Source organism: Prinia subflava, chromosome 29 (genome assembly GCF_021018805.1).
Source record: "Prinia subflava isolate CZ2003 ecotype Zambia chromosome 29, Cam_Psub_1.2, whole genome shotgun sequence".
NCBI lineage: Eukaryota > Metazoa > Chordata > Aves > Passeriformes > Cisticolidae > Prinia > Prinia subflava.
Window position 1 is genome coordinate 1,580,843 of NC_086275.1, and position 24,500 is coordinate 1,605,342.

Consider the following 24,500-nt stretch of genomic DNA (forward strand, 5'->3'; position numbering starts at 1 on the left):
TTAATTGGTTTGGAAACAAAATAACACAAAACTGGAGTGCCCTCCGTGGGGTGATGGAGGCAGCAGGAATCTCCTCAGTGCCCTGCTGGGTGCCACAAGAACAAACCTGAGATGGGGAAAAGGTGCCCAGGAGCTCCTGCGGGGTGGAAATTTTGGATCCTGGATCCTCTCTGCCCCTCCCAGGGGCGTTTCCCAGCCCGGATGTGGCTGCTGGGCCAAAAAAGGCCAGACCAAAGCAACTTTGTCCCTTTTGATTTTGATTTTTTCCATGGGGTTTTGATGCAGCTGCCTCAAACTTCAGGCTCGGAGTTTCCAGGAAATGCAGGCTCCAGATGTGAAACGTGGGCCAGGCCCCCGTTCCTGGAATCACTGGAGTGTCCTGGTGTGCACAGAGCTTCAATTCTGTATTTATCTGCATTATTATTTATTCTGCACAGCCCTTAAAGGGCGGATAACTTCAGCTTGAGCCGCTCAGAAGGAGCTGCCTCTCCCTGAGATTTTATTTTGGTGGAATATTCTGCTTATTTCCATTTCCAAGCGCGCTGATTGAAGCCACAGCTGCTGCCCTTATTTCTACTTTTGCTCCCTCCTTCCCCATCAGAGCTGCGTTAGGAGCCGAGGACTCGGTATTTTTATCTGAAGCACCAAACACAGACTCCGTGGCGTAGGCAAAAATCCATAATTAGTGGGGCTCGAGGCACAAGTGGCTCCGTGTGCACCGGGAAGAGGCTGCGCTGACGTGGGCAGGCGGGGAGGAGGCTCTGCCACCTGAAAACTGCCCAGCTCTGCCCCTCCCGGGGGTTTGTTTGGGTTTTTTAAATTATTATTATTATTCTTTTTATTTTGAAGCACAGAGAAATGACCTAAAATCGAAGAAAACGCGTTTTTCCTACGTTTGCTCTCTGCCTTTGCAGCCCCGCTCCTCGCTGTGAGCTCCAGCCTGGCCAGCACACGTTGGCCAGGGAATCAGGAATCTTCTCATGGGATGTGCTCAGATATTGATTTTTATTTTTTCTCTGCCCTCTCTTAAAATTCCGTTTACAAATTCCTTTTGCTTTAATTATTTGTTTCCTCCTGAAGCCAGTGCACAGGCTGCAGGAGGACTGAGCACCGGTGGGGATGAGCCCTGAGCACTGAGCACTGCTCTGGGCTGGGCCCCATGGAAATGGACTTTATTTCCAAAGGGAGTTGGAAATGGAGTTAATTTCCAAAAAGGGGGATGGAAATGGAGTTTATTTCCAAAAGGAGGATGGAAATGGAGTTTATTTCCAAAAGGAGGATGGAAATGGAGTTAATTTCCAAAAGAAAATGCCGTTAGCCCTAAGCTCCGCTCAACACCTGATGGAAATGGAGTTGATTTCCAAAAGGGGGATGGAAATGGAGTTGGTTTCCAAAAGAAAAGGAGGATGGACACAACGATTGCAGTGCCTTGGCCAGGAGTCCCGCCGTGCTCCCCTCCCACAGCCAGGATTCCTTGCAGGCCCCGCTGCTCCTGCCCTGGCAATCTCCACTCCTAAACATCAGATCTGTCATTGTCCCTTCCCCTGCCCCGCTGCTGCGGGGTCTGTGCCCCACCCTGGGGTCTGTGTCCCACCCTGGGTCTGTGTCCCTCACTGGGGTCTGTGTCCCACCCTGGGGTCTGTGTCCCTCACTGGGTCTGTGTCCCTCACTGGGTCTGTGTCCCTCACTGGGGTCTGTGTCCCACCCTGGGGTCAGTGCCCCACCCTGGGGTCTGTGTCCCACCCTGGGGTCTGTGTCCCACCCTGGGTCTGTGTCCCACCCTGGGGTCTGTGTCCCACCCTGGGTCTGTGTCCCACCCTGGGGTCTGTGTCCCACCCTGGGGTCTGTGTCCCACTCTGGGGTCTGTGTCCCTCACTGGGTCTGTGTCCCTCACTGGGTCTGTGTCCCACCCTGGGGTCTGTGTCCCACCCTGGGGTCTGTGTCCCACCCTGGGTCTGTGTCCCTCACTGGGGTCTGTGTCCCACCCTGGGGTCTGTGTCCCTCACTGGGGTCTGTGTCCCACCCTGGGGTCTGTGTCCCTCACTGGGGTCTGTGTCCCACCCTGGGTCTGTGTCCCTCACTGGGGTCTGTGTCCCACCCTGGGGTCAGTGCCCCACCCTGGGGTCTGTGTCCCACCCTGGGGTCTGTGTCCCACCCTGGGTCTGTGTCCCACCCTGGGGTCTGTGTCCCACCCTGGGTCTGTGTCCCACCCTGGGTCTGTGTCCCTCACTGGGGTCTGTGTCCCACCCTGGGGTCTGTGTCCCTCACTGGGGTCTGTGTCCCACCCTGGGGTCTGTGTCCCACCCTGGGTCTGTGTCCCACTCCCCTCCCCGTGCCTCTGCCCCTCTCCTCTGCCCCTGTGCCCACTGCAAAGGAAACACCAGAAATGCCCCAGGTGCTGTGCCCTGGCTGGATGCAGGGACAGATCCTGGCAGAGCTGCTGCTCTTTGTGAACCCCAGCTGTTCCTCCCTTTCCTTCAGGTGCTGCCTTTGCTCCCCACCCTCCCCGGTCAGATTTATCAGAGCCGTGGTTTCTCTCGGGCAGAGCCAGCAGGTTTTGGACCCTTGTGGTGTGTCCTGATCAGGTGTCTGATAAAAATATTGATGTGCAATTAGCTGGGGAAGGGAAACTGCTGCTGCTGCTGCTGGCAAGAAACGGAATTTTAGATCACAGCCCCCTGCAATATTGATAACAACAGCCCAGAGCAGGCAGGGTGGGCCTGGGGGGCTTTTTCATCCTGTTCCTGGTCACAGGAACACCTTCTTTAGGGGTTTGGGCCCAAATGGGTGAGTTTAAAGGTAGAGCAAGCTGGGGCGAGGGGCGGGGGGCGCAGGGCCGCGCTCGGGAGTCACAGCCCGGCCTTGGGCTCCGGGGAGGGGCTGGGCCGAGGCTGGGGGGTTCCGCACGGCCGGGGGGGGACAGTGCTGGACGGGGTCCTGGGCGTGGCCCCTGGGCGTGTCCCACCTCACCTGGGCGTGTCCCACCTCACCTGGGCGTGTCCCTGCACACCTGGGCGTGTCCCTGCACACCTGGGCGTGTCCCACCTCACCTGGGCGTGTCCCACCTCACCTGGGCGTGTCCCCGCGCACCTGGGCGTGTCCCCGCGCACCTGGGCGCCCCTCCCCCTCCGCACTTTGGGGGAAGGGGGGGGGTCTCTCCTGTCCCCATCTCCCCCCCTCCACCTGCGCGCGCGCCGCCGGCAGGACCCGCCCCGCGCGCCCCTAATTGGCTGCGGGGGGAGGGGCGGCTCATTAGTGATGCGGGCGCGCGCCGCGGCCCCGGAGTCGGCGGCGGCCGGAGCGGGGAGCGGAGCCCGCACCGCGGCCCCGGGAGCCCGGCAGCGCGGGGGGCAGGAGCGGCGAGACCCCTAAAACCGTCCAAAAACCCACTGAATTCTCTGGCTGGAGCTCGGCTCCGCATCCCCGGGCTCCGCATCCCCGGGCTCCTCATCCCCGGGCTCCGCATCCCCGGGCTCCGCATCCCCGGGCTCCGCATCCCCGGGCTCCGCATCCCCGGCTCCATCCCCGGGCTCCGTTCCCGGCTCCATCCCCGGCGCTGCGGGCTCAGCATGGGCGGAGGAGCCCCGCGCCTGCACCGGCGGCTGCTGCTGCTGCTGCTGGGGCTGTGCAGCTGGACGGCCGCGCTGCGAGGTAAGCGGGGCCCGCTCCGCCCTCCCCAGGGCCGCTGTGGGGCGCGGGGGTCCCACCGGTTGCTCCGGGGCGGGGGGATGGAGGGGACCCGCCGGGAGGAACACCCGCATCCCAGCGCCGGGAAAAACATCCGCTACCGCACCCCCGGGAGAGCCATCCTCATCCTCCCGCGGGGAGAGGCTCCCACATCCCATCTCCGGGAGAACACCCGCACCCCGCGGGGACCGGCGGCCACGGCGCCGGGCACGCTGCGGGCTCCCGCCGGCGGTCCCGGGGCGGTCCAGGCCGTGGTCCGAGATGGTCCCGGGGTGGTTCGGGGCCATCCGGGCCGTGGTTCGGGGTGGTCCCGGCGCAGGTCCCGGGGTGGTTCGGGCCGTGGTCCGAGATGGTCCCGGGGTGGTTCGGGGTGGTCCCGGCGCAGGTCCCGGGGTGGTGGCTCTCGCTGAGGTCCCCGGGGCGCAGCGCGTCCCCGCGGTTGCGGGCGCGGGCGCTCCGCGCTGTGCCGTGCAGCACCCCGGGCATCCCGCGGGGCGCGGAGCCGCGGCTGACGCTGGCTCTGGGCCCGGACACCGCTCGGGCTGTTCCGGGACGGGCTCCGGGAGGCTCCGGGGCCCCGCGGGCAGCGCGGGCTCATCCCCGGGTGCCTCCGGCTGCTGCGCACACGCGGCCGGAGCCGCTGTCCCTGTGCACGGCGGGCACCGGAGACGCTCCGAGTCCTTTTTTTGGTGAATTTATTTAACTCCTCCCTGGTGAATCTCCGGAGGGCAGTCACCTCCTCAGGGCACCCAGGCAGAGGCTGTCACCAGCCGCTGTCCCGCACCCTCGGGGGCTGCCCGCGCTTCTCCCGGCGCTGCAGGTGCGGGATGCGCGGGCGGGCTCTGCGCTCCCTTTCGGCACCTGCCGCGGTGAGGCGGCTCCGTGCTGTTCATCGCTCGCTGCTGCACACGGGAGCGGTCAGACCTTGCGGCTCCTCGCGGATCCCTCTCGCTGCTCCACAGGAGCTCTGCCCTCACACACCCGCCGTGCCTGCGCTTCCATTTCCCTTCGGGTGCAATTTCTGGGCTCTGCTCTCTGTAGGGGGGACCATCCTCAGGTAGCCGCGGGCTTGTGCCAGCTCGCCACAGGTGCCGGAGCCTCCCCGGCCGCCTCAGCTGCCCGGAGCTGTCCCTGAGCTGCAGAGCCGGGAGGGTTTGGTGTGATGAGCCCTTCTGGGGGGTCTGGGGGAGGGAAAAACCCCAACCAGCCCCCAGAACCCCACCGGCTCACAGGGCATGAAACAAATGGCGAGAGTGGAATGGAAAAGGATATTTCCTGGTTTTTATGCCACTTTGATGGAGAAGCCTCGGTGCCCGCACAGGGAAACGCGTGCCTGGATCAGAGCTGGGGGTCGGTGCCTCCCCTGCCTCCCACCGGAGCCTTCGCAGCTCCTGCTCTGGGGGAAGGTGGTCAGGATTTCAGAATTTCAGCCCACGGAGCTGCAGGATGCTCCTGCTGCTGCCCACTGACAAATTCCAGCTCTTTAATCAGAGCTCGCCGGGTTGGACGCTGGCAGGTCTGGGTCTGGGCACGGCTGTGAGGCGCAGCAGCTGTTTGGGGACAGTTTGGTGGCGGTGCTGCCCGGAGCTCACCGGCAGCTCTGGCTGAGGCAGTCGAAGCTCAGCCCCAGCCCCGGAGCTGGGAGGTTTTGCTTTATGAAGTTGTCTCAAAGCTGCCTCAGAGACAGATTGAGCTCAGGTTTCTGTTCTGAGCGGGGATTAAAGACAAATGGAACTGTTGTAGAAACCCCTGGCACGGCATTTGAAATCTGTTGGAATGAATATACATGGATAGCTCTGGGCTGTTGTTTTACAGGAAAAAATTGCCCAGGCAGGCTGGTAATTGGAGGAGAGAGCCGCTAATATTTCTTATCTCGCTGATGCCTCCACGCTCATTCGGAGTCGCACAGATAAAGATGTCTGTGAGCACAGCGTTAATTCCCTGCCGCATCCCGAGCCCGGAGCTGTGTCTGACACGGGGGATCCGGGGGGATTTGGTGCTCCCTGGCAGTGTCTGGGGATTTTCCTGCTCTCCCCGGCTGCTCGGGGCTGCGGGGATCAAGTGAAGCCACCTGAAGGGCTCTGTGGGCAGGGAGCTGTCGGGGCAGAGGTCTCGGAGCGTTCCCGTCGCTTTGTGGAGTTTTTAATTGCGTTTTTAGCCACGAGAAGCTCTGATCTCAGAGAGCTGCGCGTTCACAGCGCCGCTGTCCAGCAGCACCAGCCAGGCTGGGGAAAGGACGCTGGTTTGGGGTGAGAACAGCAAATTCTGCTGCTGTGGAGAAGGGGCTGGGCCGTGCCCAGACCGGCTCTGCGGTCTCGCATTTAATGATGTCAATTAAATGAGCCCAAATTACCGCATCCAAGGGGGCCGGGATTTCACCGAGGCAGGAGCCTCTGCGGGGCTGCTGCTCCCGCTGTGCCCATTCCTGCCCCGGGGAGCTTTGGGGGTGTTTGGGGACATTTCTGCCCCCGGGGAGGTTTTGGGGTGTTTGGGGACATTTCTGCCCCCGGGGAGCTTTTGGGGTGTCTGGGGACATTTCTATCTCAGGGAGCTTTTGGGGTGTTTGGGGACATTTCTGCCTGGGAGCTTTTAGGGTGTTTAGGGACATTTCTGTCCCGGAGAGCTTTTGGGGTCTTGGGGGACATTTCTGCCTGGGAGGTTTTGGGGTGTCTGGGGACATTTCTCTCAGGGAGCTTTTGAGGTGTTTGGGGACATTTCTGCCGTGCCAGCCCCAGGGGAGGGCCCAGCTGTCCCTGCACTCACTGCTCTGCTCTCTCAGCGTTATCAATACCCCAGCTGGGCACTGATAAGCCGGCCCTGGGCCTGGTTTATCCCTGGGCTTTGGGATAATCACAGATCCAGGCGGGACTTGGGTGCTCCTGGTGCCTCTCCTGGCTCTGCCTGAGACAATTCCCCGTCTCGAGCTCGTTAGGACAAAGCATTCATTAAAATAACAACTCCCCTCCCCTGCAGTGCCTCCCGTGGGCTCCTCTGTCGATATTTGCTTTATTTACTTTGTGAATTCCCGGGAAATGAACGCCCCTGGTGGGTTTGGGAGGTGCCTCCTCTCCAGGACGGCCCAGGAGTGCTGGTGGTGGAGCTCTGCTGTCCTTTAGGGACACTCAGGGCTTGGGGCAGGGATTATTTTTTTCTCCAAACCCTGGGGGAATCTGGAGGGCAGGATGGCTGTGCAGGATGCAGGAGCGCATGGTTTGGAATCATTTTCTGTTCAGTCCTGGATTTTTTCTGTGTTTATTGCTGTGTTTGTGACGTGCTGTAACAGAATTCGGGAGGGAATTCAGAGGGGAAGCGGCAGAGCCGGACTTTGGGCAGGAACGTGCTCCAGCTGGGCCTGGTTTGGAGCACTGACCCTCGTGTTCCATTTGCTGGGGTGTGTTCCAAACACAAATAATGCGATTTATGCTAAGATGGAAAGTCACAGAGCCAAGGCGGCCTCGGGGTCAGGGGCTGTGTCTGCTCTGTATTTTTAGCCCCGCTTCTGGTTGAAGGTGGAGTCTGAGGGAAGCAGCAGAATGTTGACACCAGAGGCTGCTGTTTCAGAGGCTTTGGGATGCTGCTGGAGCAGATGGTCACATTCATCTGCCTCAGACACAGAAATGCTTCATTTTCTATTTATACCCTTTAATGGCCTGGCAGTGCCACGTGGCCCTGGGGAGGGTTCCTGTCCCCTCAGCCCCACCACAAAATCACCTTTGGGAGCAGGGCAGAGGTGCCAGGGGGAGCCTGAGCACCCAGAATTTACCTGCACCAAGGTGTGAAGGTTTCCAGCACCTCCCCCTCGCCTCCCACCCTTTTGTGGCCTTTTGAACTGCTCAGAAATGTTCTTAATGAAGAGACTTTCATTAAATCCACCGACTTGCCAATATTGTTTAGTGCCAAATACTTCTAGGAATTTCCACGCAGGGAATTACACTTAATTACACTTCGACATCATCTCCCTAATGAATTTTTTTTGTTGTTGGCTGTTGATGTGGGTATTTTTGTTTTGTTTTGGGTTGGTTTTTTTGCCTGTTTTCTTTCTTACATTTGAAAAAGCCAGAGCATTTCCCTGTCCTGTCCCTGGTGCTGCTGCTGGGGGTTTGGAGCCCTGGCAGGGACAGAGGGACTGGTCCTGTGCCAGCCCCGGGCACGGGGCACAGGTGGCAGCCCCAGGGCGCTCTGTGCCCACTGAGGCAGAGGGGGAAATGCTGGCTTCGACTCCAAATGTGCAGGAATGAGCTTGGGTTTAACAGGAAAAGGGAATTGTGTGCTCTGAGCTGGCTGGAGTGGGGCTGGTCCTCACCCAGCTGGGGGAGATCACACCTGGAGGGCCTGGGGAGCCCCTCCTGCGGGATGGGGACACCCGGAGAGCCCCTCCTGGGCCATGGGGACACCCGGGGAGCCCCTCCTGTGGGACAGGGACACCAGGGGAGCCCCTCCTGTGGGACAGGGACACCTGGATTTTGGTGTTTGAGAGACAAGGGAGAGCAAGAAAAGCTTTTATCCCCCTAAAATGGGATTATTAAACTCATTCCCCCTCCTGGACAGCAGCTCCAGGTCTGGCTTGGGGTGCTGGCAGTAAAACACCCCTGATCCTTTCGGGGACGTTCAGAGGGGCAGGACGGGAGGTGCTGGGCTCTGCAATCCCAGATTGTTGGAATGGGAGTTAATTTCAGCTTCTTATTGAACACCCTTAAATCAGCCAGCATCTGTAAGTGGCTATCAGCTGGTATAAAACCAAATAAACTCAGTTTAAACCCCCTGGCGAACGCTGGGATTGGGAGGAAAGGCAGAGGATGAGCAGAGGGATTTTCCTCTTTTTCCATAACCAATCCCTGCCATAGCCCTGGCCAGGTGTGGGGTTGGTGCCTGCAGCTCCCTCTGCCTCTCCCCAAAAAACAGAGGATATTTCTGGGTTTGCAGTGATTGCTCTGAGTGGGGTCTGCTCCACAGAGCCCCAAATCCAGGGAAATCCTGGCAGGGAAGATCACCCCAGCCCTGCCTCTGCTGCTCCCGGGGCTGAGAACGACACTTGCAGCCCCACAGGAATAAAAATCTGCTGTCCTGCAGACAATTTTCATTAATTTCCTAATAACTTAATCTGTGCCGAGGAAGGGAAAATGGATCAAGCCCTAAATGAGCAGGGTTTTTTCAGCAATCAGACCCTGGCACAGCCTCGCTGCGTTCCCCTGCAGGCCCAGGGGCTGGGGTGGTGCACAGCGGCTCAGAGGGAGCAGGTTTAGTTTAATATCTTAAATTGCATTAAAATTAAAGTGCAGAAATAGCCTCTCCTCAATTACAGCTGCAGCGTGTGACTCCTCAGGCCTATTTACTAATTTTTTAAATCCTGCTGAGGTCGAGGCTGGGGATGTCAGAGGCTTTGCTGGGGCAGATTTGGTGAGGACCAGTTCAGTCTGGGAGAGCTGGGTCCCACAGCTGCTGCTGTCACGGGGAACGAAAGGGACTTTTGGGGAGCATTTGAGCACAATTTTATCTAAAACTGCTGAATTATCACAACAAATGGAGCCCTGGACTCTTCCCACTTGGCTTGCAGTGAAAGTGCTGAGTGTGTAAAGATTTGTATTCTTATTTTTCTCCCTCCCCAGCCATTTCCATCCCTGTTTTTCCTCCCCAGCCATTTCCATCCCTGTTTTCCTCCCTCCCCAGCCATTTCCATCCCTGTTTTCCTCCCTCCCCAGCCATTTCCATCCCTGTTTCCTCCCCAGCCATTTCCATCCCTGTTTCCTCCCCAGCCATTTCCATCCCTGTTTCCTCCCCAGCCATTTCCATCCCTGTTTCCTCCCCAGCCATTTCCATCCCTGTTTTCCTCCCTCCCCAGCCATTTCCATCCCTGTTTCCTCCCCAGCCATTTCCATCCCTGTTTTCTCCCCTGACATTTCCATCCCTGTTTTCCTCCCTCCCCAGACATTTCCATCCCTGTTTTCCTGCCCCGAGCTGCAGGCACCGCTCACACCTTGGGAATGGAAGTTTGGGTATCCCCAGGAGGCTTTGCCAGATGAAAAGCAGATTTTTATTTACTGAGTGCTGCACAGACAGCAATCCTCTGTGGTTAATTAGGCTTTGGGTAATTGGCACAATCGTGCTGCTTCACCTGGAGGTGGTGGAGCTCGGGGTTTTCTTTTCTCACACACCTCAGAGTGATAAATAAATAAATGAACTCTGCTGCAGGTCCCTTCCACCAGCAGCAGGATGGGTTTGTGGGTCTCAGTGCAGGCAATTAACACACCCGAGGCTGGGAGGGACCAAAACCCAATTACCTCCTGTTTAATTAGCCCCAGAAATTTAATCTCAGGGTTTTTGTGAGAAAAAACAAAAAAAACCCAAACAAAACAAAACAAAAAAAAAAAAAACCAACCAAACAAAGAAAAAAACCAACAACAAACAAACAAACAAACAAAAACCCCAAAAAACCCCAAAATCTGGACCAGGTAAATCTGAGCTTGGGATAAATCTGGACCAGGTAAATCTAAGCCTGGGATAAATCTGAACCAGGTGAATCTGGACCTGGGATAAATCTGGACCAGGTAAACCTGGACCTGGGATGAATCTGGACCAGGTAAACCTGGACCTGGGATAAATCTGGACCAGGTAAACCTGGACCTGGGATAAATCTGGACCAGGTAAACCTGGACCTGGGATAAATCTGGACCAGGTAAACCTGGACCTGGGATAAATCTGGACCAGGTAAACCTGGACCTGGGATAAATCTGGACCAGGTAAACCTGGACCTGGGATAAATCTGGACCAGGTAAACCTGGACCTGGGATAAATCTGGACCAGGTAAACCTGGACCTGGGATAAATCTGGACCAGGTAAACCTGGACCTGGGATAAATCTGGACCAGGTAAACCTGGACCTGGGATAAATCTGGACCAGGTAAACCTGGACCTGGGATAAATCTGGACCAGGTAAATCTGGACCTGGGATAAATCTGGGCCTGGCTAAACCTGCCTTTCAGCAGTGTTTCGGTGAGCTGTGAGGGCCCAAGGTTGTGTTTAAATTAGTGCTCAGTTAAAATGTTTTATGGTGCTGGTGGCTGCGTTTCTGCAAGCGCAGGCAGCGCTGGGCTTTGCTCTTTATTTAACCTGGAAGTGTCCTGGGAATCCTGGGCAGCTCTGGCAGTGAAACCTTCAGAAAATGGGGAAATTGGTGATTTATGGTGATGTTTTCACGGGGAATTTGTCATGGCAGGCTGAGGGTTTGAGTTACCAGCAGAAGCTGTGCCAGGGTTGGTTTTTTGCTGATTTTTGGGCTGGAAAATCGCCCTTTGCTGGGGCACAGCCCTGGCTCCAGGTGAGGTTCAGGTTAAAGCTGCTGGGCCAGAGCAGGGGAGTTCTTGATGGTCAGAGGGAGCAAAACCTTTCAGAGCTCAAAAATCCCAACTCTGCAGCTGCTCTGGCTGTGAACTCTTGGTTTTGTTGTTATTTTTTCTCTCTGTTCCCATTCAAAGCAGGGATGGTGTGGGAGGAACGAGGGGGATGAACACAGCTCTGAATGCAGAACTAATTATTGTCCTTAAAGGAGATAAAAAGGGAAATGGAGTGTTTGTCCAGGCCCCTTTTATCTGTACCAGGAGCCAATTACTTAATTCAAGATGAAATTGGGTCTGGGCAGGATCAGAACAGTGAAAAGCTGCCCTGGTAACATCTGCTCTGAAAATTCACCTCTGGATCTGGATCCATTTCCTTCTCATTACTCTGAGATGATATTTGGCACATACAAATTAAAGGCAATTAAAACACTTGTTGACCTCCTAAATTGTTATTTATTCAGAACAATTTAAATTGCAGTTGCTTGTAATTTAACTAATAATTCTGTTTTGAATAATTGAAATCATCATTGAACTTAATTTAAAGTTGAATGATGTCTGTGGGAATAAATTGCATGAAACAGTGGTTTCATCAATAATGTGTCAAAAGTCAATCAATATTTATGTCTCAGAGCTCTATTAATGGATGGTGATATTAAAAAACACAACAACCTTCTTGAAGCACGGAAATTTCCTCCTGGTCTGAACCCCTGGGCAGGGGAGGCTGTGCCTGGAAACAAAGTCCTTGATTTGACACCTCTGGAGCACAAGAACATCTTTAATGTGAAAGGATCAAACGGGAGAAATTCCAGGGTCGGTGGGAAAGGACTGGGGCTGCATTTCAGCTCCAATGCTCCATCTGCACCCATGAGCCAAACCCACCCTGGAAAGTGGCTTTTTATTTGCACTGATTAATTTTAGGGATTATCTGAAAATGCCATTTGAAAAGAGGAGGGGAAAAGCTGTGAATGGAGGAAAAAAGGGAGATAGAAAAGGAAAGAGAAAGGGAACAGAGCACAGGAGCTGTGACATTCCCAGCCCCAGTGTCCCAGCCAGTTCTCCCCAGTGGGAAGGAATTTGTGATGGAATGATGGAAATTTTCCTCCTTTGTGTTCCTCATCCAGCCTGGGTGGGCTGGAGCCTTCCCAGGGTGGGCAGGGGGGAACCCCCACCTGCATTTTCCCTGCCTCACCCCCATTTTCAGAGGGGTGAGGAGAGGAGGGATGGGCCCAGGGGCACCGTGGGGTGCCAGAGGGTGAGAAAATCCCAAATTCTCCCAATCCCGTTTTGTCAGGCCTGGGCAGCCTCAGCAGCCCCTGCTTGGACAGTTTGGGAGCTCTGGAGCTCCCAGGACAGGGAATTGGGATCCAGAGCTCCTGGGAACCGCGGGATGCTGCTCTGCTGTGGAGATTTCATGTCTGAAACGGCCTGGGGGGTCCAGACCCTGAACTGACCCCCAAATCTCCATTCATCGTTCCTTTCTTGGGGTGCAGCCCCAGCTGCTCCTGTGGGGCTGCAGTGCAGGGGGGCTGCAGTTCTGTCCAGCCTGAGCGTGGTGGGAACAGCCCAGGCAGGAATTCCATGGAAGGGGAATTCTGGAATTCAGGAATTCTGTGGAAGGGGAATTCTGGAATTCAGGAATTCTGTGGAAGGGGAATTCAGGAATTCAGGAATTCTGGAATTCAGGAATTCTGAATTCAGCCCCAGACCGGGCAGGGCTCTGCGTTCCCCTCCCGTGGGGCCAGGCAAGGCTGGGATTGGGGATTTGGGGCTCCCCGGGGTGACAGAGGCTGTGCAGACAGCGGGGGCTGCTGAAATCCGGGGGTTCCTTTGGGATTTCTCCCTGCAAGGACACAAATGGAAGAAGGATCTCTGCTCTCCTGCTGGGGGTTTGCTCCTGCCACAGCCGCTCTGTGCTCCCTGACCGAGGCAAGCTCCCCTTTTTTGGGGTTGTTTATTTTCCCGCAGCCTTTCTGTGGAATATCCTGCATTTCTCTGTCCCTGCCCTGGTGTTTGCCCTCTCTGTGCCCTGCCGTGGAGCTTCTCCCTCCCCTCTGTGCCCACCGAGAGCGAATTACGGGGTCACACTGCAGCCGTGAGAAATGGGCTGGAAACAGCCCGAGGAGAAGGGCAGCGGGGTCTGTGCGATGCCTTTGGATCCCGGGTGCGTCCTGGAGGGATCTGTCCCTGCTGGGTCAGGAATTCTGAGCGGTTTCCAGCTGGCTGGAGCCCTTGGCTGCGTGTCCTGGGGCTGGCACTCAGAGCAGAGCCCCTGAGTGTCCCTGCCCTGTCCCTGTGCCCAGAGGAGCCGAGTGAGAGGGAAAATCCCCGTGCAGAGGGGTTTGGGCAGTGCCTGGAGACCCCCGGGCTGCAAACAAAGCTCTGGGGTTTATTTCTGTAACTGGAATAGGACTGGAACCTCTCTGCCTCTCTCCCCCGTCACCCAAGGGCTGCACGGGATTTTTCCTGCAGCAGCCCTGGAATATCAATGATTTTTTTTGGAGCTCTTCCCTGCACCTCGGGGACAGCACCGGCGTCTTTGTAAACTCTTTAATGGCAACAATTTCCTAAATCAAAGCAATCTGCGCTTCCCCGTTTACAATTTCATTTCCAAGCGCTAAAGCCTCATAAAAGGGTTTACAGCACTTCACTGTGGCTGCTGTGAAGCCGCCCAGCAGCCGTGCAGTGGCATTATCTTCAGTGGAGGATTTTATCTTTAAAATTATAAGGGTTTGTTCTGCTCTCTTTTATGCAGAAATAGAATGCTAACAGATGCAAAGTTTATTTTTAAACTTGGCTAGGGGCTGAAAAAGCACATTTAGTGGAGGTGTCATTTGGTGCTCTGAATGTATTTCAGGCTTTAATAGTAAAATGTCTCCAAAAAAAAATTACAGAGCTGATAATTCCTGGTGGAGGTGACACCGAGGGTGGACACAGAGTTCCCCTCACCTTCCCTTCCAGGGCTGCCCTTTCCTGCTGCTGGAGAAGCAGGTTATTATTCATTATTAATAATTATTATTTATTATTAATAATTATTTTATTGTTATTTATTATTATGAATGAATGAGAGCGGTGTGAGTGCAGCCATCCCTCCCTGGCTGCCCTCGAGGTGCTGCCTCAGGAGTGCAGCTCTGGCTGTTCCCAGAGGGGATTTTGGGCAGGAAAGCAGCAATTTGGGGATTATTATTTCCCTGCTCTGTGCTGCCAGGGCAGGGCTGCTCCCCTGCCCAGCCTGGGTAGGAACGTGGGATTTCCCATTTTCCCAGAGAAACTTCCACAGGCTCGTTGCCAAAAAAATCTTTTCCTTATTTTGGGCTGAAATCTCGCTTTTAGGAGAACTCTCTGCTTTCCTGGGGAGAGGCTGCCCTGCTCCTGCCCAGCCCTGAGGGGGGCACAGGGAACCCTCTCCAACCCCCCTGGAGCCCCCAGAGCCCCGAGGGCTCCTCTGGGGTTTTGGGTTTTTGTGAATGGCAGGGCTTGGTTTGGGGGTTTGAGAGGGGGTGCACTTTAATTGACTCTCTTTTTTTTATTCCTGTAACGTTGTTGGTGCCATTAAGGGAAATGTCACATTTTGGGTATAAATAATGACTGGGAACAGGTCATTTTTTGGTGCTATTAAGGCTGGGAAATGTCCCGTTTTCTGGTTAAATAATGACAGGGAACAGGACATTTTTTGGTGCTATTAAGGCTGGGAAATGTCCCGTTTTCTGCTTAAATGCTGACTGGAAGCGGGACAGGAGTGCTGGCTGGCCGTGGGGTGAGGGGACAGCAAGGGGTGAAGTCATTTCCCAGTTCCAGCAGATTCCAGGAGCCTGTGCTGGGCTGGGGCTGAGCCGGTGCTGCCCTGGCTGGGATCATGCAGGGCTGTGACAAGATAAAGAGAGATTCAGGGGGAGGGAGATGCGCTCTGCTGTCCTTATCAATCCCTCATTTCCAGGCTTTAACACTCCGAGGATTGAAGTTCATCCTCAAGGAGAAAAATGCTGGGATCAGTTTGGGCTAAGCCCATCTTTGTCTCCTCTGAGAGCTCCTGAGGGGGGTTTAAACAGAAAATGAGCAAAAGGCAGCGGGTGAGGGAGTTTGTCAAGCCCCTGGGGCTGATTTTTAAAGTTCTTTTTTCTGTGTGAGATTGATTAAAGCTGGGTGTTAATTGTGGGTCCCAAACAGGGGATGGGCAGAGGAGAACACTCAGCTGCCAGCCCCTGGCGTCTGCTTCCACCACGATAAAGGAACAAAAGGTAATTTACAGGAACAGACGGGCTTGAACTCTTTCTGGAGCTACTGAATACTTTTTAATTTTTAATTTACGACGACTCCTTCGTACAGCACTGGAGCAGCTCCTCGGTGGTGTTCTTTTAGAATCCAGGGGGATTTTAGAATCCAGGGACAGGCAGGAGCTCTGTGTGTGCTGAGGGAGGCAGCAGGGCAGAGCTGCACTGGTGCAGCTGCAGGGCTGGGAGTGCAAATCCTGCTGGAAAAGCTCCAAAGCCCCCCTGACAGCAGGGAGGGCGCAGGAATTAGCTCAGGTCTGGCCATGGGTTTGTCACCAAATCCCAGAGCTTTTGGGACAGGGTTTAATCCCCGTCTGGCGGCTGGAGCTGCCCAGGGACAGGGACTGAGCCAGGAAAACCAAACTGGGCTGGCTCTGCTTCCCTGAGGGGCTCCAGGACCCCCAGAGCAGCGCTGCTTTCCCCTTCTTGTAATTAAAAATAAACCTGCCAAGGGCTGGGAAAAGAAGTGCAGGGTTATGGAAAATGGAAAAGCTGAAACGCCAGGGCATCAGTGGGGGCTGGAACACCCCCAGAGCCCGGGAATGGGATTTTTCCTGGGACAGCACCTGCAGGAGGGACAGGAAATTTTTCCTGGGATAGGATCTGCAGGAGGCAGGCAGGAATGGATATTTTTTTCCTGGGACAGGAGCTGCAGGAGGGACAGGGAATTTTTCCTGGGATAGGACCCGCAGGAGGCAGGTGGGACAGGGAATTTTTCCTGGGATAGGAGCTGCAGGAGGCAGGCAGGAATGGATATTTTTTTCCTGGGACAGGAGCTGCAGGAGGCAGCTGGGACAGGGAATTTTTCCTGGGATAGGACCCGCAGGAGGCAGGCAGGAATGGATATTTTTTCCTGGGATAGCAGCTGCAGGAGGCAGGGGGGGCAGGGAATTTTTCCTGGGATAGGAGCTGCAGGAGGCAGCTGGGACAGGGAATTTTTCCTGGGATAGGACCTGCAGTTGCCTTTGGAAGACAACAACACCAACTACAAGGAAAAGGGCAGGAATTGTGTGGATAGTTCGGGAAATAATGGAAAGTTTCCCAGCTGCTGTTGAGTTCATTGTGTGTTAGTTGGGCCCAGGAGAGCAGCCACCACCTCCTGCAGTTGATTATGCAAATGTGGATAAATATGTGAATACCTATTCCAACTTTTTATCCTCTGCAATCTAATGTCTCCCCTGACACAATACTCTCGAATTATCTTCAGTGAGTAATGACTTGCATTTAGCATTTTACACCGAACTGTCATATAGATCATTTTCTGTAATACTTTACATAAATTAGGAGTCCTCCCCCATGGAATGTGTGTGGCTGCCGGAGAGGTTTTTACAAGATTAAAAGTGCAAACAACACAATTCCGGGGCAATTTGGAAATCCGTGAACGGAGTGAAGTGGGAAACGTGGAGGTGACAGCGAATTACGGTGCCATCAGTCAAACCCCTGCGGGGAGCTCCCAAAATGGGATTTATCGCCTTTGCTGGGGCGGGCCGGGGGCCCGGGGTCATTATCCTGCTAATTGTTATCCTGTTAATTGTTGTCCCGTGGCCTCGCTGGCTCGGGGTCATTATCCCGTTGATTGTTACCCTGTTTATTGTTATCCCGAGGCCTCCTGGCTCTCTCTGGGAGCTCACCTGAGGCAGGTTTGGGGCTCTGTGGGGTGCAGGGATGATGCTGAAGGAGGGAGGCAGTTTTGGGGTTCAGGGGATGATGCTGAAGGAGGAAGGTTTGGGGTTCGGTGGTGGATGATGCTGAAGGGAGGCAGGTTTGGGGTTCTATGAGGTGCAGGGGTGATGCTGAAGGAGGAAGGTTTCGGGTTCCATTTGGTGCAGTAGATGATGCTGAAGGAGGGAGGAAGGTTTGGGGTTCAGGGGTGATGCTGAAGGAAGGGGGCAGGTTTTGGGTTCCATTTGGTGCAGGGATGATGCTGAAGGGGGCAGGTTTGGGGTTCTGTGGGGTTCAGGGGTGATGCTGAAGGAGGGGGGCAGGTTTGGGGTTCCATGGGGTTCAGGGGATGATGCTGAAGGGGGCAGGTTTGGGGTTCCATGGGGTTCAGGGGATGATGCTGAAGGGGGTAGGAAGGTTTGGGGTTCAGGGGTGATGCTGAAGGAAGGGGGCAGGTTTTGGGTTCCATTTGGTGCAGGGGTGATGCTGAAGGGGGCAGGTTTGGGGTTCCATGGGGTTCAGGGGATGATGCTGAAGGGGGGAGGCTGCAGGGCTGCGGTCACTGGGAGCTGCACTGGGCGCACTGGGGGTGCCCCCCGCCCTCTGAGCCCGTGCTGGGAGCGGGACCCCCCAGCCGGTGTTTCCCCAAACCAGCGAAACGCGGCTGAATCATCTGCTCCTCTGGGAGGCAGTGGGATTTTTGTTTCCTGTAATTAGCGTTTTAGCAACTTTGGGCGCCAGGCTAAACTTCGCTGCTCGTTTTCCCTGCCGGGATTCGCCTGGGGGGGTTTGGGGCCGTCCCAGCCCCACGGCCGGGTTGTGCCAGGATTATTTTCATTCCAGGTGCGTCAGGGGGCAGCCAAAATCCCCTTTACTGCCTCAGTTGGGCGCTGATGAATTTTAAAGGCGCGGTTCTTGCGCGCAGTCCCGTCCCTGTCCCCTCACTGCTGTCCTGCAGCAGCAGCGCTTTACTGCCACCAGCACAGGGGACATTCCACGGGGACAATGCAGGGGCCATAAAAGGGCAATTTTAGGAAACGAACAGGGCCAGGCCATCCCGGCTCTCCCAGGGCAGCCGTGTTCTGCTTTCCCTGTTTATGGCGCTACAAAGGAAGAGATAAAATGTTTATATCGCTTTTTTAGAGATAAAAAGTGCTGGGAGTGTGACTGCTGTCCAGGGGACAGGAGAAGGGACAATGACAGGAGTCTCACGCAGCTGCAGGGGTTGGGATCCTGTGCTGCAGCAGGGACAAGGTGAATTTATCCCGGAATTGATCCTCTTTTTGTGTTGTTTTTCTTCAAAAAGCACTTTTCTCACTCCCCAGAGGGTGCCCTGCCTGTCAGAGAGCTGTGCTCGGGTGAGGAGTCCTGTTCTTGAGCCAAAGAAAGAACAGAGCAGAGTGAGGCCGTATCTATTCCAAACAAAACAGATCTGAAATGCAGAGTTTCAGACAGAAATGGGATAAAAATGAGAAAGAGATTTGTTACTCAGTCACTCTTTGACATCAGTCAGTCACAGAAGGAGCAGTCCATTGTTGCCTTAAAACCCAGACTTGATCCGGTTTGTATTTGAGGATTTTTATTGTAACTATGTGGAATTTCTCTGCCTTGCTCTCAGAAGCTCCAGCCAGAGAGCAGCAGGACCTCATTAAAGATCGCTGAACAGGTTTTTCCCCTCATTTTGCCACTTCCCTGCTGCTCCTTTCATCCCTTTCCCCTCCGGTGCTGTGCACTGCCAGCACGTGGGGAGGGAAGGGCTCTCCTTGAAGCTCCACAACCTTTAATTCATGGCCGGGCTCTGCCAGCCAGCCCAGGGCCAGGCAGGGGAGGCTTTTCAAAGGCTTTGCTGCGTCCTGGTTCTGCAATTCCAGACAGGGAATCTTTGATCTCTGCTTGGAGGGGGCCGGGAGCCCTTCCTGGGCTGGGGATGCCCAGGGTGGAAATCCCTGGGATTGGGGATGGTGCTGCTGCTCCTCCCTCCATGGTGTGTGCTGGTGGATAAATGGATAAATCCCCCCACAGCCCCACCAGGAGCTGCCCTGGAATTCCAGGTGGGATTTTCCAGCGTGGCTGTGGTGTTCAGCTCCAGGGGAAGCAGGGATTGAAATCCAGGGATTTAACCTGCTCTGACACCCAGTCCTTGCAAACCCCAAAACCTCCTCCTCCCCTCTGCAAAACCTTGCAAACCCCAGGCTCTGGGATTCACATTCCAGCACTGGGAATATTTGGTGTACCTGGCAATGAACTGTTGCTTGGTTGGGCTCTTTGGGGTTTTGTTTAGGATTTTTTCAAAGCTGGTTCCGAGTTCTCCTGAAGTGAACCTCTGACCAGAGAGTGCTTGGAAAATCCAACTCTGAGCATCCTTTTCTCCTCTTTTGCTTCATTTTATGGCCACGTTTTACACCACCACAGGGAAAGCTTATTAAATACTCACCATTAGTTAAGAACCAGCTCAAGGAGGAGGTGGCCAGAAAGGAAAATCCTCTCAGCCCTGAGGAGCCCCTGCAGCAGAGCCCCCTCTCCTGCCCCAGCTGCTTCATTCAGACACCAGGATTTCGTGGGGATTTTTTTTTCCCTTGATATTATTCTTAATTAGCCCTCAACAAACGAGTCAGGATGTGCCTTTTGGGGCTCAGCTCAGCCTAATTAACAGCACATTCCGCAGATTTGGGGCCATTATTGCTCTGCTGCCTCTCCCGCAGGACGCACAGCCCCTGTTTGTGTAGTTAAGACTCGCTAAAACCATTAAAAGGGCCGAGTTTGGAACTCCTGAGCTTTCACAGCCCCTTCAGTGCTGCCGGGGAGCAGCAGGGAGGTCTGGGCTGAGTGCGGGGCCGTGGCAGGAGCTGTGCCTGCAGATCCATCCCCAGCACCACGGGCCTTCCATCCCAACGGAATCTTTATTTATTTACCGGATTAAAAGCCCAGCGAGCAGAGCCTGGGAGGTGTCTGAGCTCTTTCCATCCACTCCTGCTGCTGTTCACTAAAGCCCTGCCCGGCAGAGGCTGAGGCTGGGCTCTGGCAGGGTCAAATCCATCCCTGCTGGGCTGGGGGGACCTGGGCAGGCTCTGGCTCTGCTGGGCTGGCTCAGGGACTGGGCTCAGGTTTAGAACCAGTGCTAGAGCTGGTTCTGGATGGCTGTAAATCCCAAGATCCGGGTACTGGACTCCTGGCTTGGGTAAGACACAAAACTTCCCACCAGAGGGGGGATGGCTGTGATTCCCATGGTGGTTCCCGTGATGGTTCCCGTGATGGTTCCCGTGATGGTTCCCGTGATGGTTCCCGTGATGGTTCCCGTGATGGTTCCCGTGATGGTTCCCGTGATGGTTTCCGTGATTCCCGTGGTGATTCCTGAGATTCCCGTGATTTCTGTGATTCCTGGTTTGTTCTCAAACACCCAACCCGGCGTCCCTAAACGCTGAGAGCCCCCAGGGCGTGGCACTGCGGGGCTGCTCGGGCTCTGCTCGGGCTCTGGCCGGGCTCTGCTCGGGCTCTGGCCGGGCTCTGCTCGGGCTCTGGCCGGGCTCTGCTCGGGCTCTGGCCGGGCTCTGCTCGGGCTCTGGCCGGGCTCTGCCCGGGCTCTGCTCAGGCTCTGCCTGGGCTCTGCTCAGTTGTGTTGTTTGTGTTTGGTGAGGTCCTGATGGCGAACGCCGCCCTTGGGTTGTTGCTCACAGGAGGTGATGGAGGTTTGTGATGAGGAAAATGACTCTGAAATGTCAGACACTGCCCTGATGAGGCCTGATGATGTTAATCACACCATTCTCCTCTAACCTCGTGTATTTAGGTTCAGCCCGAGGTAACACCGCTCATTTCAGCTCATGGGAAACAGCAAAGACGATTTTACACTGAAAGTCTCTTTTGTACCTGTTGATTTCTCAAGATCAGGAATGAAAGATGTCTGGATGGCGTTTAAATGTTTTTATATCTTCTATAAACCACATGTTAAGCACACGTGAGATCTGTCACTTCACTGTTCCTTGATGCTTTCTGATCTTTTTAGTGGCTCCTTTTTTATGGAAATGCAGATTTTTATCTCCGTGCTGTTTATCTCCTCCTCGTTTCCAAATCAACCCTTGCCGTGATTTTGGCTATTTCCTGCGGCTCATGATTTCATAAATTCCTGTTCAGGCGCTGCTGTTCCCTGCAAGACGAGATCAGAGCTGTCAGACTTGACAAATAAATCTCCAAGTCTTGGAACAAAAGGGCTGCGAGTCCCCGAGCGGGCTGGAGCAGGGGTTAATAACGCTGCCAGAGGATGACTCAGGCGGCGGGGAGGTAACAAGCGATTTTATCATGCCGCAGATATGAAAAGGATATTGTTCACAGGGCACTGGAGCAGGGCTCCTGAATAATTCCAGGCTCTTCCCAGAGCTTTTCCTGGCGGATGAGCAGAGCAGAGCCCGGCTGGGGCTGGGGGCTGCACCCGAGGGGTTCTGCAGGCTCAGGGAGGGGCTGGCACGTCCCAGAGGTGCTGCTCGTCCCCTCCTGCAGCTGGAGTCTGCCCACAGGAGCACCGTGAGGTGGAGGGGAGCAGGATTCCAGCCAGGGGCAGCTCTGGGATAAATGAGGGATGGATGGATGGGAGCAGCTCTTTGGGATGAGCTCTCAGTGGCAGCTCCTGGGACTGAGCTCAGGGAGTGTCTGTGTGGGTGATTCCTGTCCAAGGCACGGCCCCAGTGACATTCCCGAGGCTCTTTGGGATCAGTTCCCATCCAGGGGCAGTTCTGGGATGGATGGATGGGAGCAGCTCTTTGGGATGAGGTCTCGGTGGCAGCTCCTGGGACTGAGCTCAGGGAGTGTCTGTGGGGAGGATTCTTGTCCCTGTCCAAGGCACGGCCCCAGTGACATTCCCGAGGCTCTTTGGGATCAGTTTCCATCCAGCGGCAGTTCTGGGATGGGTAAATGCGGGATGGATGGATGTCCCTGTCCAAGGCACAGCCCTGTGACATTCCCGAGGCTCTTTGGGATCAGTTGGTGTTTAGGAGTGAGATCAAACCCTCCCCACTTTGTTCTGCCCAGAACAAAGCCCGGGGATGCCTCTGTGCCTGACAGGCTGTCTGAGCTGACGGGGAAGGGCTTTGTGCATTATTAATAACAAATTGTCACCGCTGCTGTTCCTCTCTGTTCTCCGCTCCCAGCACGAAGGGCAGGGCCGTGTGCTGCTCCCACGGGTGACACAGGTGACAGCCTGCCCAGGACAGGTCTGCCCCCTTTCCTGGAGGTGTTTGTGTCACAGGACTGCGCTGTCTGTGCCCTGCTGTGCTGGCTCTGCTCCCTGCCCTGCTGCTCGGGCTCCAGCCGGGGAGCAGCAGGAGCTGGAGCTTTTCCAGCACGGACACCTTGCAGGGAGCCTGTTCCATGGAGCAGCTCGCCCGGGGAGGGCAGGTTCCAGCTGCCACGAGTCTCTGTGACTTGGCAGTTTCACCCTTTTTATTTCAGTAAAAATAGCACGGAACAGATTTCCAGAGCTGCCCCGAGCACCTTGCCCAGGGAAGGTTGTCCAGGCCCTCCCTGGAGAGAAGCCTGTCAGCTTTGCAGACCCTGGGGTGGTGGTGCAGTGTTTTAGTGATTGATAAACGTCCAACCTCATGCCTGTTATTGTTAACAGTCATTAATTATGCTTGTCATCTGAAATACTCGTAATTGTGACCCCCCCCATTCCCAGTTCAGTGTTCTGTTGGGGGGCCGGGGGCTCCCCCAGGTCCCCCGAGTGCCGTTCCCAGGTTAATTTACCGGAGTGGGGAAGGAGCTCAGCACAGGCTGGAGTCGAGCACCTGCTTCAGTCCCGTTGAGTTTTTAACAGCGCTCTGAGAGCTGCTGGCAGCTAAATCGGAGATAAACAGGAGCCAAATGCGAGGCTGGCGCTGCTGGCACTGCCAGGGTGATCCTGGCTGCCCACACAGCCCGGGGAGGGCTCCAGGCAGGCTCTGGCTGGGCTGGGGGAGCTGGACCAGCCTCACCTGCAGGAGTTGCACTGGTGCTTCCCCGGGGAGCAGCAGCAAAGGGAGAACGGGGAGAGCACCCAGGGGTGGGCTGGGGTGAGCAGGGTGCAAATACTGGTGTGGGAATGGTAGAACTGGGACAGGCTGCTGGATCCAGGGAGCAGAACTGGGCTGGGAGTGAGCAGGGTGTAAATACCAGTGTGGGGAATGGTGGAACTGAGGGAGACTGCTGGATCCAGGGAGCAGAACTGGGCTGGGAGTGAGCAGGGTGTAAATACCAGTGTGGGGAATGGTGGAACTGGGACAGGCTGCTGGATCCAGGGAGCAGAACTGGGCTGGGAGTGAGCAGGGTGTAAATACCAGTGTGGGGAATGGTGGAACTGGGACAGGCTGCTGGATCCAGGGAGCAGGGCTGGGCTGGGAGTAAGCAGGGTGCAAATACTGGTGTGGGAATGGTGGAACTGGGACAGGCTGCTGGATCCAGGGAGCAGAACTGGGCTGGGAATGAGCACGGTGTAAATACCAGTGTGGGAATGGTGGAACTGGGACAGGCTGCTGGATCCAGGGAGCAGGGCTGGGCTGGGAGTGAGCACGGTGTAAATACTGCCCAGGGAATGGTGGAATTGGGGGAGACTGCTGGACCCACACCCTGCTCCCCACCCTGAGGTCCCCGAGGAGCCTCAGCCACCGCTCGGGCTGACATTTCTTACACCTGATGAACCCCACGTGGGCCAGCACTGAGGAACTCAAATATCACGTTCAGGGAGCTGGGAGGAGATGGATTTTAATGTCATACTCCGTAATTTTTGACATGCTGTGAGGAAAAAAATGGGAGTGTTGTGGGATGTTATTGCTGCTTTTTGTTCTGAGAGCGCAGAGTTGGCCACTCACCCTCTTCCCCTGCCCTGTCAGGGACAAAAAAAAACAGATTTTCACCAGCTCTGGGTGTTATAACCCCCCCAGCACTCAGACCCGAGGTCTGGATTCTGTATTTCTGCGTTCAGCCCGTGGGCTGCATTACTGGGAGCGGCGCTGCCTCTCCAGCCATCAGCCTCCACTTCCAAATTGGAATATTCCCGCTCCTAATGGCACGAGAACGCCTGCAAATGGGTGCTTGTTCAACATAAAAATTACCAGCAATTTGAGGATAAGTCATGGAGGATGTAATGACTTGTATTACAAGGTTGAGGGAAATTGAAGTGTGAATTGGGATCTGAAGGGGCGGCTTTGTTCTCTGCCAGGAGTTCAGTCCTGAGCAGGACCTGAGGAAAATCACTGCCCTCCCTTCCCCGGAGCCTTTCATCTGCTGGAAACGCTCTCTGGGCCGTGGTGTTCCCTTTCCCACGCAGAAAAGAAATTGGGGTTGTTAACTGAGCAATAGCAGGGGAAATTCTGATTTCATGGAGGCAAAAAATATAAAAAAAAAAGGAAAAGCAAAAATATGGCTTTAGAAATCAACCCGAGATCTCACCCTCAAAGTTTCCTCTGGTCTTAGGGGATAAAGGAGGAGTTCTCGGGATGCTGGGCTGGCCCCTCCTGAAATGCTGAAGGCAGGAATTTTTCCCATCAGCAAATGCTGGAGATGCCAGAGCTGGTGTCACCTGCAGG

At 55.3% G+C, this 24,500-nt stretch overlaps 1 protein-coding gene across 2 annotated transcripts in view; it reads left to right on the forward strand.

The window, feature by feature from the left end:
- The first annotated feature begins 3,172 nt into the window (after window positions 1–3,172).
- The window catches only part of UNC5D (unc-5 netrin receptor D), an 82,345-nt gene continuing 61,017 nt past the window's right edge, over window positions 3,173–24,500 (forward strand). For both annotated transcript variants that reach the window (XM_063420030.1, XM_063420031.1), the window contains exon 1: window positions 3,173–3,651. In XM_063420030.1, coding sequence (XP_063276100.1) covers window positions 3,570–3,651 — 82 coding nt within the window. In that variant the 5' untranslated portion in view covers window positions 3,173–3,569. The remainder of the gene's footprint in view (window positions 3,652–24,500) is intronic.